General features: G+C 37.7%; 1 protein-coding gene across 1 annotated transcript in view; it reads right to left on the bottom strand.

Moving 5' to 3' along the window:
• The window catches only part of COG3 (component of oligomeric golgi complex 3), a 72309-nt gene that overhangs the window by 48770 nt on the left and 8078 nt on the right, over nt 1-15461 (bottom strand). Inside the window, 7 exon segments of the mRNA XM_027873700.1 lie at nt 123-203; nt 536-661; nt 1405-1497; nt 3445-3519; nt 5309-5474; nt 8707-8768; nt 11954-12100. Of these exon segments, the coding sequence (XP_027729501.1) occupies nt 123-203; nt 536-661; nt 1405-1497; nt 3445-3519; nt 5309-5474; nt 8707-8768; nt 11954-12100 (750 nt within the window).

Consider the following 15461-nt stretch of genomic DNA (forward strand, 5'->3'; position numbering starts at 1 on the left):
TAAAAGAAAAAGAAGAAACATAAATACCAGAGCTAGTCAATATCATGATTCAATTACCTTCTTTTTATGCAACTGAAATGGTTACCATCAATATTCTTGTCAATAACTGTCAACAAACTTACTCTAACTTTTGGAGCAGCAGCTCGAAATTTTACATAAAATAGAGTGAAGGCATTGTCTGAATTTGGCACAGATGAAGGATCCTAAAGGAATAAGTGGAACAGGAAGAAAGAGAGATATTAAAATAATTAGCAAAAAGTAATTCTTCAAATAGTCAACATATGATGATCCCTATTGCTACTTTTGCCTATGTGCCCACACAAAGCACCAACAATGACTCCCCAAAAAGAACAAAGTATGTTTTAACCAGAAGAATTTTCAAACTCTAAATCAGAGTTTAGTTTATGTAAAGTTGTCACCACTCCTACAGGGAAAATTCACAATATGAACAAAACACATTGTACTAAGTTCACACTTGCAATAGTGGGAAATGGACAATTCAAGATAAAAGATGTATTAGGACAAACTGACTCACCCGTTTGATTAACTGACTTGTGAGGTTTTGTAGTGTGTTCACAGTGTAAGTCTTCATAAGGTGCATAGCTTTAGAAAGGCATTGCTTAAACTTAAGTAAATATACAGGATAGTCTTTGAAATTAGGCTGAAAACAGAGAACATTTAATGACTAAAAACAGTGGCAAAAAATTTTTTGTTGAGAATAAAAGCATTACTTCATCTAAGAGCCAAAACAGCGAAAGTTATTTATACAGCAACATATATTTTGACACAATATTGTTTCTCATACCAACATCCAGAGAAACAGCTAAGGATTCAGTGATGTGTAGATGACAAGGAGGAAGGGAAGATGGTACATAAGAAGGACCTAAATCTAGGGAAGAACTGCTCTCCTATTCCCCAAATCCTGAGGGCTTCCTGGTTTCCAGAGAAATAGGACTGAGCATTCTAATGTCAGCAACCTAAAAAAACCACACATTTTGAAAGCAGTGTGAATCTTCATGATAGCCTGCCTTGTCCCTTGAGCAGAACATCTGAAAAGCCGAAAGCACTCTTGTCTTCACTGCTAATAGCCATTAAAGACTTTGGGGGAAAATAGACCCATTTTCTTTTTCTAGGAAATAAAAAACAATGCCTGTAAGAGGCCGCACTAGTGGAATGAACGCTGATCTCAAAAGTTGTTCATCATACTTGGCTTCCAGTCCCAGCTTTGTCACTCTTTGGCTGCACGACAACAGGCAAACTTATTTAAACTGTCCAGGCTTCAGCTTCCTCATCATTAAAGTGAAAGGACTAGACTGGATGATCTCTACAGTGGTGGTTGTTTTTTTTTCCCCAGCTCTAACAGTCTATCATTTTGTTTAAGTATATGAAAACGAAGTAACTTACATGAGAAGAAATATACGTTATACAATCATCTAACTTAGCCAGCATGGGTATGAATCCTTCACTGTTCACAGACAACGTAGGGGAATTCAATTTCTTTAAAAGGAAAAAATAAATACATCAGTCTTGATATACAAGAATAGGCAGGGAAAAAAGTTTTAAATTACTTCACAGCAATGGCAGTAGTAATAAATCTCATTTATATAGTACTTTAAGGTTTGCAAAGCACCTTCCTCAGCTGTAATATTACTGTACTTCTCATCAAAATAAATCCTATTTAACTGCAAAAGTCTTTACAGCAGATTTTTAGAGTCAGTAAGGGCAGGCTTATAAATCTGTAATGTAGCCATTTATGATGAGCAAGGAGGAAAAAGAGATAATTTAATTCCACTTACGCCCACTGAATCTCATATGAGACAATATGACTGTGAGATACTCATTGTTGGTGGGGAGTGGTCAGGGGCAACATGATATAATGCAGTTGGTCTCAGGACCCCTTCACAACCTTAACAATTTGCTGCTGTTCAGTCATTTCAGTCACGTCCCATTCTTCATGACCCCTTTAGGGGTTTTCCTGGCAAAGATACTCCAATGGTTTGACATCTCCTTCTCCAGCTCACTTTACATATGAAGAAACTGAGGTAAACAGGGTTAAGTGACTTGCCCAGGGTCACACAACTAGTGTCTTAGGGCAGATTTGAACTTATGCAGATGATTCTTCCTGACTCCAGGCCCAGAACTTTACCCACTACACCACCTAGCTGCCCCATCTTAAAAATTAGTGAAGACCAAAAGAACTTTTGTGTATGTGGACTATATCCATTGACAGTCACTGTATTCGAAATTAAAACTGATAAAAAAAACTTTTATATTTTTATTTATAAATTCATTTTAAAATCCCAATAAGCCCTTTACATGTTAACATAAATCACACTTTTATTAAAAAAAAAACAAACACCTATTTTCCAAAACAAAAAAAGAGGTAGCGAGAAGAGTGGTACTGTTTACTTAATTCTCCAAATCTCTTTAATGTCTAGCATAATAGAAGACAGCTGTATTCTCATACGAGCTTCTATATTCAATTTACTGCAATATATTGTTTTGGTTGAAATATACATGAAGAAAATTCGACCTCATAGGTAGTTGGAAAAGGGAGTATTTTAATATGCAAATAACATCTTGGCATTATTGTAAGAAAAGGTTAGACAAACTCATCTCTCCTGACAGGGTCTCAGAGAACCCCAATAGTCTATGGACCACACTTTGAAAGCCACTGACACAGTGGATATAAAGCTGTCCTTATAAGCCAAGTCCCACCTGTGACCCTGGGCAAATCATTTCTCTTTCAGCAACTCTTTAAAACACTAAGTTGCTGAGAAGGAGCCAACTTATATTAGTAGAAGGAGTGTGCTCACCTGCAAGTTCCCTATAGTAATGAAATCACACATCAGACCCTCTCCCCAACCATTCTTTTTTGCACTCCTGTATTAAAATGCTACCCCTTAAAGTATCTAAATTTACACTTTGCCATTACTTCAAATTACGTGGAATTTCTGCACTAAAAGAAAAGATTAACTAATGTTCAGTAGTCACATAAAACAACTATTTAGTATTTCTTCTTTCTGGTATCTTCAGTTGTCTCAGTTTCAGTATGGACTTGACACTTTTTTGTCAATTAGGCACCTGTTAGGCTCTCAACCAAGAAGCTTATGCTTATCTTTTGTCATTTTTATTCGGTTAATGTTAATATCTCATAAAATAAATATGCACATATATATATATACGTGTATAAATATACATGCGTATATACATTATACCTATAAGACATCCTTCTCATCTATGAACCCTAACTTATTAAATAGCATTTAGCAATATTTAACTTTGGAAAAGAGATATTAAAAAATAAAGACCACCATTTTTCAATCAGAATATCATATAAGCTAACTATGATGGTCAGTCAATAAGCATTGAGTCCATCAAACATCTGAGATAAGCATTTAAGACTAAAAATACTACTTTTTACTTAAAGTATTTAATACATACCGTATTAATAGTTTCCAATTCATTAAAATAGGAAAGTTTTTGTTGAATATTTTCAGCCAGGTCAACCAGTTCTGACTATTTTAAAGAGAAAAAAAAATCATAGGAATCTCACAACCAATACTGAGACACTGAATGAATATTTAACCTATATTATACTCAAGATTCAAAAAACAATACATATATAATCACTTAAAATCAATTTAATCTGGTTCCTAAATAGAAAAATACAAATTACTCATAGAATTCTAGCTAATTTATTTAGAGCTAGATGGAACCTTAGAGGTCACTGAATCCAACCCCTTCATTTTACAGATAAGGAAACTGAGGCCCAGAGAAGTCAGGTGACTTGTCCAAGGTTACTAGATAGACATGACAGGAACCCAGGGCCTCTGATTCCAAATCCAATGTTCTTTCCACTATATCCTAATGACTCTTTCTATTCCATTTGAAGGAAAACCAAAATCTAAAATAAAATTTTATTTGACAAACTTTAGCTAAGGTCAGTAAAACTAGATGATAGTTTCATCATTATTAAATAAATATAGATAGCATTATGTAGCACTTTAAGGTTTGCAAGGTGCTTTACAAATGATCATCTCACGGTATCCTCACAAGAATCTTGAGGAGCCAACTGAGGCACATGGTGGTTAAGTGATTTCTCCAGGACATTAATGCACTGTTGGTGGAGTTATGAACTGATCCTACCATTTTGGAGAGCAATTTAGAACTATGCCCAAAGAGCTATAAAAATGAGCATACCCTTTGACCCAACAATACCATTTCTAGGGCTGTATCCCAAAGAGATTATAAAAAATGGGAAAAGGACCCACATGTACAAAAACATTTACAGCAGCTCTTTTTGTGGTGGCAAAGAATTGGAAATTGAGGGGATGCCCATCAATTGGGGAATGGCTGAACAAGTTGTGGTATATGAATGTAATGGAATACTACTGTGCTATAAGAAATGATGAGCAAGCAGACTTCAGAAAAACCTGGAAAGACTTGTATGGACTGATGATGAGTGAAGTGAGCAGAATCAGGAGAACGTTGTACACAGTAATAGCCATGTTGTGTGATGACTAATTTTGACAGACTTAGCTCTTCTCAGCAATGTAAGGATCCAAGACATCTCTAAAAAGTCTCATGATGGAAAATGCTATCCACATCCAGAGAAAGAACCATGGAGTTGGAATGCAGATCGAAGCATACCATTTGCTTTTTTTTTTTCTCTTCTGTTTTATTTCTTTTTTCTTGCGGTTCCTCCTATTGGTTCTAATTCTTCTTTACAACATGACTAAGGTGAAAATATTTTTAATAGGAATGTATATGTACAGCCTATATCTGATTGCATGCCGTCTTGGGGAGGGACACAGAAAGAGAAAGGGAGAAAATTTAGAACTCTTATGGAAGTGAATGCTGAAAACTAAAAATAAATTAATTTTAAAAATTTTTAAAAAGAGAGAGAGAGAGAGACTTGTCCAGGGTCCCACAGCTAGTAAGTATCTGAGGCTGGATTTGAACTCAAATCTTCCTGACTCCAGATTCAGTGTTCCAGAATCATCATTAATGTTAACACAAAGATTTTAAGCATTAAAGATAGCAAACTAATATTTTCTAATCTCTAGGCTGAAAAAAGCAATAGGCGAACTGTCTCAGGATTCAGGAAAGCTTTCCTTATACAAGTCTTTGTTAAGCATAAAAAGGGATGCTGCCAATATAAGCCACCCACAGCACCTAACACAGTACATACAGGAGTTCAAAGAATACTCACTGAATGAAAGAAATAATGAAAAACAATTCCATTTAGCTGCTTGAAAACCAAAACATTAAGTGTCCCTGGCCCTCCTTCCCATAACTAAATTACCTGCTCTTTCAGGAGCTGTTCACAAGCTTCATGCAGAGTACCTGTCTTCGTGGACACAAAAAGATACTGTTTCTGCAAAGACTCCAGATGCTGAAGAGCTCTGTTAACATCATTCAATATAGCATCACACTGCTCCTGAAACCCAGACAAGTAATCCCTCATCTGTCTAGAAAATAGAACCAAAAGAGGATTGGCAGAAATGATACCAGCAAGCACAGTCAGCAAATAAAGTTACATTACATGTTTATTAGAATCCCTGAATTTCAGGAGGGAAAGCTCAATTACTCATGAAAAATGATTATGCTTAACAAACATAAAGCTATAAGCTATAATATGATTCAATACTTAAGAGGGCAGGTCACTGACTCTGTAGGCAAGCAAAGTCTTAAGTCATAAAACTATAAACCACAAATTGACTTTAAAAACTTTAAGTGTCATATAACTGATTCGGTTTTCAAAAGACTGGGACACCAAGCACTATAACAAAAACAGCTGCGCACACGTGCTCACACACATCACCTTCCTACTCAGCTCACATTAAATCATGTTAAAATGACTTATTGAAGCAAAATACACCTAAAAATTGAAGTCCATCTTTTAGCTTGCTGGTGTTTTAGCACATATTTGATTATGTCATTAACCACAATTCATGACAATGCAGGAAAATTGTGTGGTGCAGATTATAGGGTCATAAACATACTGCTGGAAGCAACTTCAGAGATCCTCTAGTGGTCCAACCTCCTCATTTTACAGATGAGGAAACTGAGGTCAGAGAGATAACATAACTTAACCTAAGTCAGACAGTGTTAAGTGGCAGAGTCAGGATTCAAACTGAGTTCTTATCACTCCTATCTCAGCACTTTTTCTACCCCAAGTTGCTCCCTATTGTAGACTGGCTTCCTGCTGCTACCTAACATGCATCCTGCTACAAGAAGTGATAATAACCCCCATTTATATAGTGCTTTGTAAACAATAAAAGGCAGCTAGATGGTGCCGTGAAAAAAACACTGAGCTTGTAGTTAAGAAGAGCCGAGCGCAAATCAAGCCTCAGACACCTAACTAGCTATATGACCCTGGGCAAATCACGTAACTGCTTGCCTCCGCTTCCTCCACTGTGAAATGGGAATAATAACAGCACCTATATCCCAGGGTTGTTGTGAGGATCACATAAGGTATTGTTTATAAAGCACTTAGTATAATCTCTAGTACATAGTAGGTGTTTAATAAATGTTTCTTTCTTTCCTTCCTTCTATAAAACTCACATTTATTTAGATAATTCCAAACAACAAAAATTACAAATTTAATTTCTATCAGTCTTTCAAACTACATATGTATATTTATATATAATACATGCTTATCTTTATGTTTCACTGGGGCTAATATTCAGGAGTTTTTATTCCCTAAGTACATATCAACTAATCCAGCAGAGTTAACTAGGAAAAAGAATGCTTAACTTTGAGCCAGAAAACTTGGTTTCAAATCCCAGTTCTGACCTTACTATATGACCTTAACGGCCTATGAGCCTAATTTTCTTTCTCTGCAAAAATACTACTTGCCAAGTGCTTCATAAACCTTACTAAAAATAACCAAAACACGTCAATGTGGTGTTTTATGGTTTACAGAGTGCTAAATAAATTTCTAGATATTAAAGCAGAATAAATATGATTGGTGGCAGCAGGTAGCCAGTAAAAAACTAAGATTTGTAAGATCCAAACAGGGATAACTAAGAGATAAGTAACTATTTTTTATAGTTAATCTCAACAATCACACCACAAATGTCTCTGAAGATCACATATGAGGTACTTAAAACAAATATCCTACTTTTCACCAACAAGCATGCACTTCAGCCCAAGCTTAGAAAACTTAGTTTACATTGCAAAAAATAACAGTCAATGGTAGCAAGGGGAGCATAATATAGTTAGAACAATACAAGTAAAAGTAAAATCATCTTTATAACTTCATTCTTTAAATGTGTGATACTTCGCAAAATAAAGAACCACTATGGGGAAAATCTCCCAAGAATTATAAAATCCAAAACTAAATTTGCTTGTCAAGGTGACTATAAACTAAAATTATATTTATCTCTATCACTTCCAGGTAGGAAATACTGCTGAAGGAAGGTAAAAATTAAACCTGTAAACTGTACAAATCATTTAATGTCCTATGCTCAGGAAACTAAAATTCACTTTAATGGATGACCTAAATAATTCATGCCTAGTAAAAAAGCTGTGAAGTCATTAAGATTTTTTTTTCCCTTATCAAGTCCAGATTATCTCCAAGACATTTTTGAGCACATCAATGCTTCTAATTCAATTAGAGACTAAGAGAGAGTTACATTGCCCTGAGAATAAGATAAGAATATGTTAGTCACCTGTTTCTACTAGACTATACCCCCTCCAAAGGCAGAAGCTCCCCAGCATCTAGCAGAGATGCCTATCTATACATAGTAGATGCTCCCTAAATGTTTGCCGAATAAATCACTGGGATGAAAATTGTCCAGCTATAAACCATGCAACACAGAAGATTGTCATCGCCAAGCCTTCAACCCAGCTGCTACTGACACCAAATGGAAACATTCTCCTTTCCAATAGGCAGACAGTCCCGGACAGCTGACTCTCACTACAAACGCTCATGGAGGCAATGCGCTACCAAGAGTAGAGAACAGAGTTCACATTCCAGTGGAATTACCTCCTGTCTTCGAGCTAAACCTGGAAGTACTGAGTTTGCATCTTACCCTAGGCACTGACACAGGCAACTGACTTCATTTTTCAGAACTACCGTGTACTCAACTTCACAAGAGGGATAATAACACGAGCACTACAGATCTTCTGAAATTGTGAAGATTAAATAAGAGAAGGGCCCGACTACAGTGACAGAAATAAAAGCTTGATCACCCTCACTCAAACCTGCAGAACAAACCTAGAGCTGGAAGGGTCCTCCGAGGCTCTGGTCCAACCCACTCATTTCACAGATGAGGAAACTGAGCTCCTAGCCCAAGTAGGAAGCATTGGTGGTAGGATTCAAACCCAGGTCCTCTGACTCCAGAGGAAGTTCTTTGCCCACTGTACTGCACTGTCTAACCTGGGGTTCTTCTATAATGGCCACCCAACTTCTTATTTCCCCTCCCAATCTATCAGCCTTGGCACATCTCCACTTGTCTTTTTAAAAGAAAATTGTCTAAGTGTTATCCCATAGTCTTCCTTCGGACACTAGAGCCATTAAGTGGCTACACATGAGCTGTTATCAAGTAAGTGCTGTCATTAGAATTTTCCCATGTGTTGATTCTGGACGAAGACTTTTTCCCCAGAAACCTCAGGGAATCAGATTATTGAAAGCTTCAGGGGACAGTGACGATGACTTCAAAGGAATAACATGCCACAAACAAGAGAGCTGCGTACCTATATTTCGTTCCTTCATCTTGATCCATCTGGGTTTGTAGCTGTGCAAACCACGAGAAGAACTAGAAAGATAAGAGTATCAAACTGTCAATTTTACAAAAATATACAGAATGAAGTGGACTAACACACCACGTTAAGTCCTCAAGGTCCTAAAGCACTGTCTCTACTTTCACTTTTGGAGCGTCAGACAGAAAGCATTAAGTACGCTTTAGGGTCCAGAATTGAAAGGAGAAGAATTCAAAGGAATAGTTATCAAATAACTTAAAATTCAAGAGAAAAAAAGCAAAAGATATCAAAAAGTACCAACTACAAAGGTTTTCAAGATAGCAAAATAACTATTCTTAAATAGAAGAGGCTTGAGGTGAGATAAAACAAAAGGGATTATTAGAAAACCAGCAGCTAAAGAATAAACCCTTCACGATAAGAAAAGAATAAACTGATGACTGATGTTGACTAGCTTGCCAAATTCGAGCATCTCATGGTGTTGTGTGCGTATATGAATGGTTAATTATAATTAGCAAGAAATCTATGATAGATTGCCCAACTGAAAAAAGTCTAGTACTAAAAAACATATTGAGATTAACCCTAAATCCAAACTGAAAGTCATAAAAATGCCCTGAACACCACAAAGCTATAGGCATGGTACAAAATGATTTTCTTATGCCGTACGAAGAGGTTCCTCAGATTCTGATCTAGAAGAGAACTTAAAGATCACTCCCAAACCCTGCCCTTTGCAGGTGGGGAGAGTGTGACCCAGAAAAACTGAGTGACTTTGTAGATTTTCTGACTGACTCCTCTATGGCCTCCATGACACCAGGCTGGCTCTATCAAAGTACGACCAAGAGTCCAGAGCAGAGGTTATGAAAGCAGTACCAATGAAAGCAGAGGAACAGATCTGAAAAACAGGGCACAGGAAAATGGGACAAAACATGACAAGTGACCAAGTACGGAGGGGGTAGAAGGGAGAGGAGCAAGTCTGTGTTCACTTCGATATTTTAAGCCTGGCTGACTAAAGAATGGCCCTTTTGACCAAAAAAAAAGAAAGCTGAGAGAGAAGATATGGAAAGGTAAGGGGAGTGGAAGATAACAAGGGAAGACTACTTTCCTCTCAATACACTAGGTTACCATAATTTATGAGATATAAAATTCAATAATCTTAATCTATTTTTCAACTTAGTTACTATCTAGACCAGAGGTTCCCAAACTTATTTGGCCGACTGCCCCCTTTTCCCAAAAAAAAAAAAAAATACTCAGCACTCCCCTGGAAATCTACTTTCTTTAACCCTTTAACTTTTTTTTTTAATTTGCACCAATTCAAATACATATATATATATACATATTTAAATAACACATGTTAAATTTAATAATTTATTGTAAATTTGTGGGGGTTTTCCTGCACTGAAATTTTGATGATGAAATATTGTGTCACGTAACTGTATAGCATCATATTGTAAACAAGTCATTACATGCACATACTCCTGCCGGTGCACACTGAACTCCCCAACAATACGTGACACACTTGCCTGCCAGCACTTGCTTGTTAAGACCCATCAGCAGACTTGACCACTGATCAGTTATAACTTCCATTCTGCGTGTTTATTTGGAAAATAATATAATCACCACAACTCTAACTCTGTTATGCAACAGATGAAACACGTACAAACGATTCTTCAAAATTTTCTTCTCTTCTCTTTTTTCTTTATGCTTCTACCACCCTCTCATTTTTATTCAATGCCCCCCAATTGTACCCAAGGCTACTACCTACCACCCCCCTGGATAGCTCCAGCACCTTTCGGAACCTATGATTCTAGATTTTCATTGTTAACAGAATATTTAAAATAGAAGGGTTGGCCCAAGAAACTGTTTAAACACTTCGGTTTTGTTATAAAGTAAAACCAAAAGGAGAAAACTAAGAACAAAGAATATATATGAAAAGCAAATGTGTTCATCTAAAATCTGTAGAAAAAGCCTAAAGGCAATAACAAAAAGAAGAGTTCTAAGAGACAAGAAATTATTATCATATCTGGCAACAAATTCCCATTTTATAGCTGAGCTTTGCTTCTACCTGGTATGCTATGTTTATTTACTTTATATTTGTGTTATAAAGATTGTTATGTGTACCTCTTGTATCCCATTAAAGTGGAAGTCCTTGGGAGCAGACTGTTTCTCTTTTTGTACTTGTTTTCCCAGCATTTAGCTGAGCACCTGTCACGTGGCCAGCTTATTACCTTTCAGGCTGGAATTTATACCTAGCACTTCAAAGATTGCAAAGTGCTTTACATGTTAACTCATTTGATCCTCACAATGACCCTGTGAGGTAGAGGTTATTATGATATCCATTTTACAGATGAGAACACTGAGGTATAGGGGTCAGCTGTGGCAAGTTAGTTGACACAGTAAAAAATACTGAACCCTGTCAGGAAGACCTGAAATTAGACCCATCTTGGCTACGTGACTCGAGCATGTCATTTAATCTTTGTCTGTCTCAGTTGTGAAAAATCAAATGAGATAATATTTGTTAAGCATTGTATAAATAAATACCAGTATTGTGATGGTGATGATGACAATGATGATGATGATGATGATGATGACGACGACAATGACATGACTTGCCCAGGGTCATACAGCCAGTAAGGGTCTGAAGGACAATCTAAATCAGTTTTTCCTGATGCCAAGTCCTGCATGCTATCCACTACACTATCCAGCTGATAACAGATAATTTTTAAGTAAGTCTTTGTCTCATGAACTAAAATTCAATGGGAATGATCCAAAATGTATCAAATAAAATTTAATAAAACAAACGCTATAAATTCACCACTAGATTGACTAAAACAGGTTCTACTGATAGAATATATATTTCTACTTATCTAGAAAATGACTGGGAAATAAGTTTTTATATATTTAAAAATTAGTCACTACTGACATAAAACCATGAGTTTTCTCTAAGTTTTTCATTTTTGTTTTTGTTTTTGCTTTTTGGTGAAGCAATAAGGGTTAAGTGACTTCCCAGGGTCACACAGCTAGTAAGTGTCAAGTATCTGAGGCCGAATTTGAACTCAGGTCCTTCTGACTCCAAGGCTGGAGCTCTATCTACTATGCCACCTTGATGCCACCATGCTGCCCCCTTTCTCTAAGTATTTTCAAATAACATTTCAAAGCACAACTTTTTTTCTAAGCCAGAGCCCTTTTATTTAACATCACTTACAACGTCTAAAATATACTCCTTATTAAAGCTGCTGCCAGTTACCTGCTGCGCAGTTTCAATTCTTTCTTCTTCCATGCCTAAAGAGGCAAATCCCTTCAAAAGAATATCCTCCGTAGATTCTGGCACCGTTGAAGTCAGAGAGATGGCCAATGATCGGGATGTTAAACTGCACAAGTCTTCAATAGGGAGCTATAAAGAAAAGGCCACAAAGATATTTAAATAACTTTTAAAATCTCCAAATATAATTACAAGTTGGGCCAACTAATTCCCTACCACCTGAAATTACTTTTAAGATACAGAAATATAATCATCAATAGCAAGCGTCTTATGGCATTACTGAATGTATTTAAAAAAACAAAGCCATACCATAAGAGGCTAATGGTGACACTTCATCTCTTCCTTATGATCCACATTGTATTTCACACACAAAAATGATCCACAAGTGCCACCAAGAGTCTGCATTCATTTTAAGTTATCTTTCTAACAGAATCATTGATTTAGAGTAGTAAGGGACCTTGGTGATCATCTAGTCCAACCTACTGCATTTTACAGATGAGAAAATTTAAATCCAAGAAGGGTAAGAAAGTGATTTTGTGCTCATCTGGTCATACTCTCCCATCTAATATCTCTCGTGATAAGTGACATGCTTTCACAAGAGTTGTGAAAACAGTTAGGGGTGTGGTCTACAGGCATGAAGCTTGTTGAAACTCACTACCCCAGTTCTTCTAAAGCTTCGAATCCCTCCTCACGCCTCCCATCCTCCCTCCCCTCCAGCCTCTCAGTTGAGAACCTCACCTCATATTTGAGGCCATTCACTAAGAGCTCCTTCTTCTCCCTTCTTCCTCAACTCAGTCAGATGCCTTTCTGCCACTCTTTCCTCCCTGTCTTACATAAAGAGGCAGCCTTTCTCTTTGCCAAGGCAGACCCCTCTACAAGCACAAGTGGTCCCATTGCATCCCATCTTCTCTAGCAGATTGCTTGCTCTATCATCTCCACTCTCTTATTTATTTTCAATATCTCCTTATCTACTGTCTGCCTCCTTAGTGCCTACAAACATGTCCATGTCTCTCCCACATCCTCAAAAAATCTTCCCATGGTCTATCCACCCCCACTAGGTATCAGCCCATTTGTCACAGCCTTTCTGTGGATACAGTCCTTGAGAAGGCTAGGCTGTCTACCAGACAAGACTTTACTTCTTTTCCTCTCATTCTTCTAACTCCCTATAGTCTGGCTTCTTACCTCATCTTTTTTCTTTTTTTTTGGTGAGGCAACTGGGGCTAAGTGGCTTGCCCAGAGTCACACAGCTAGGAAGTATTATGTGCCTGAGGCCGAATTTGAACTAAGGTCCTCCTGAATCCAGGGCTGGTGCTCTATCCACTGTGCCACCCTTTCAAACCTCATCTTTTAACAGAAACTGTTCTCTCCAATGTTACTAACAATCTCTTAGTTCCCAAATAACTGCCAAATCTAATGGACCTTTCTCAATCATCACTCTTGACCTCAGTGCAGCCTCTAACAGTCAATTACTTCTTCTAGTCAGAAGAGCTGGTTCAAATACCACCAAGATTACAAGTTGTATGACCATGGGAAGGGAAAAGGAATGGAATAAGCATTTATATAGTGCCTACTATATGTCAGGTACTGTGCTAAGCACTTTATAATTATTATCTCATTTTATTCTCACAACAACTCTGGGGTGTAGGTGCTATTATTATTCCCATTTTACAGGAGAGGAAACTGAGGCAGACAGTTTTGTGGGGTTTTTAGGGATTTGTCCAGGGTCACACAGCAAATAAGTACCTGAGGCTGGATTTGAACTCAGATCATCCTGACTACAGGCCCAGCACGCCATCCACTACACCACCTTACCATCTCTAAGCTTCAGTTTCCTTATCTATATAATAAGGATAATACCTGAATCAAGTTGTTGTTCATTTGAATATTAAATATTTCATAAAGTTCCAAGGGGGTTAATTTTTTTAAGGGATTGTTCAGCTTTATGTCCCCTGGCACCCACTCCCTCTCTGTGACGGACCCTACAGTCCATGGCATCTTAGGACCACGGCATTTGTCATGTAACTTGCCAGCTGTAGAGCCAGAAGGGACCTTGGAGGTCATCTAAACTGGGATCCAGAAAGGAACAATGACTTGTCCAAAGTCACAAGCAGTAAGTAGAAGAGCCAGGATTCACACTAAGGTTCCATGACTCCAAGTTCAGCACTCTTTCTGATCTCATTTAATTTCCAGAGATACTTTACCTCACAGGTACCAAATGCACAACCCACAACACCCCCTGGAGCCCGAATCAGATTAAAATGTAACTGAGAAACATTTAACAAAATAGACAAAAATCCGAAAGAACACAGATAATGTAAATATGTGGTTTTCTAAATCAACATGCGGCCTGCAGGGACCCTTATGCAGCGTTTAGTGGCCGCCTTTTCTATTTACCCCTTCCCACTCCTCCTTCAGCCATCTTCCAAGGCAGTTACCCTTGTGGCGATGAGACCTGACAGCATCCTCTACATGTACTGCAGCAGCCACAGCTACTGAAGCCCCAGAAAAAATTCTCACCACCAAAGTCACTGTCAAATGGTTCACTGTCAGAAACAGACATGGTGTCATTAGTGGAAATGTCTTTAAATAAGCAACATTAGCGTCTGCTTTGGCACTTTACTCTAAGAATCACAAGGCCCTCTGACTTGCAGCTGAAACTTCCTAAATGTGTTCTCTCTCTCATTAGAAAGTGAGCTCCTTGAAAAGCTGGGATTGTCTTACTTATCTATTTGTATCACCTGAACTTAGCACAGTGTTTTGCACTTCATAAGCATTTAATCCTTTTTTTCATTCATTTGTTCATTCATTCCTCCAGAAACTAGCCTATATTGAGGACTAGCACCTTGACAGATAAAAATCCCCAATCTAAAGATAAACAGTTTTCTCAAAACTGCCTGTTCACTTAAACTTGTAAAGTACAGAGGCAAGAGATGGAATTTACAGCTACCTGACCTATCTTAGAGGGCAGGGGACAGATCAATCTAAATGACCTCCAAAAATCCCTTCTAGCCCTCCAGGTCCCTGATTTCATTCCTTGATACAAGTGTTAGCTGAAGACATCAACTTAATGCATAGACAACGAAGCATCATCACGCCAGAGGCAAAACAGAAAACATTTCTCCTCCCTTTGTACAAACCCAGGTTGTCTCCACAGACCCAGACTATTAGAACTGGAAAAGACCTGGACTACTAGTACTCTATCACTACCTCTACTCATTTTCTTTCTTTCTTTATTTTTTTTTAGGCAATTGGGGTTAAGTGACTTACCCAGGGTTACACAGCTAGTGTCAAGTGTTTGGTCGGAGGCCGGATTTGAACTCAGGTCCTCCTGACTCCAGGGGCCGTTGCTCTTTTCATTGTGCCACCCAGCGCCCCACCTTTACTCATTTTATAGATGAGGTAAGAGAATATTGAAGAAGATAATACTGTGTATTTTAGCAGCTACACCTCAAAGATAAACATAACTCCTGGAAAAGTCAGGGGAAAAAACCTA

The sequence above is a fragment of the Vombatus ursinus genome, unplaced genomic scaffold, assembly GCF_900497805.2.
Source record: "Vombatus ursinus unplaced genomic scaffold, bare-nosed wombat genome assembly UNPS02014802.1, whole genome shotgun sequence".
Lineage (NCBI taxonomy): Eukaryota > Metazoa > Chordata > Mammalia > Diprotodontia > Vombatidae > Vombatus > Vombatus ursinus.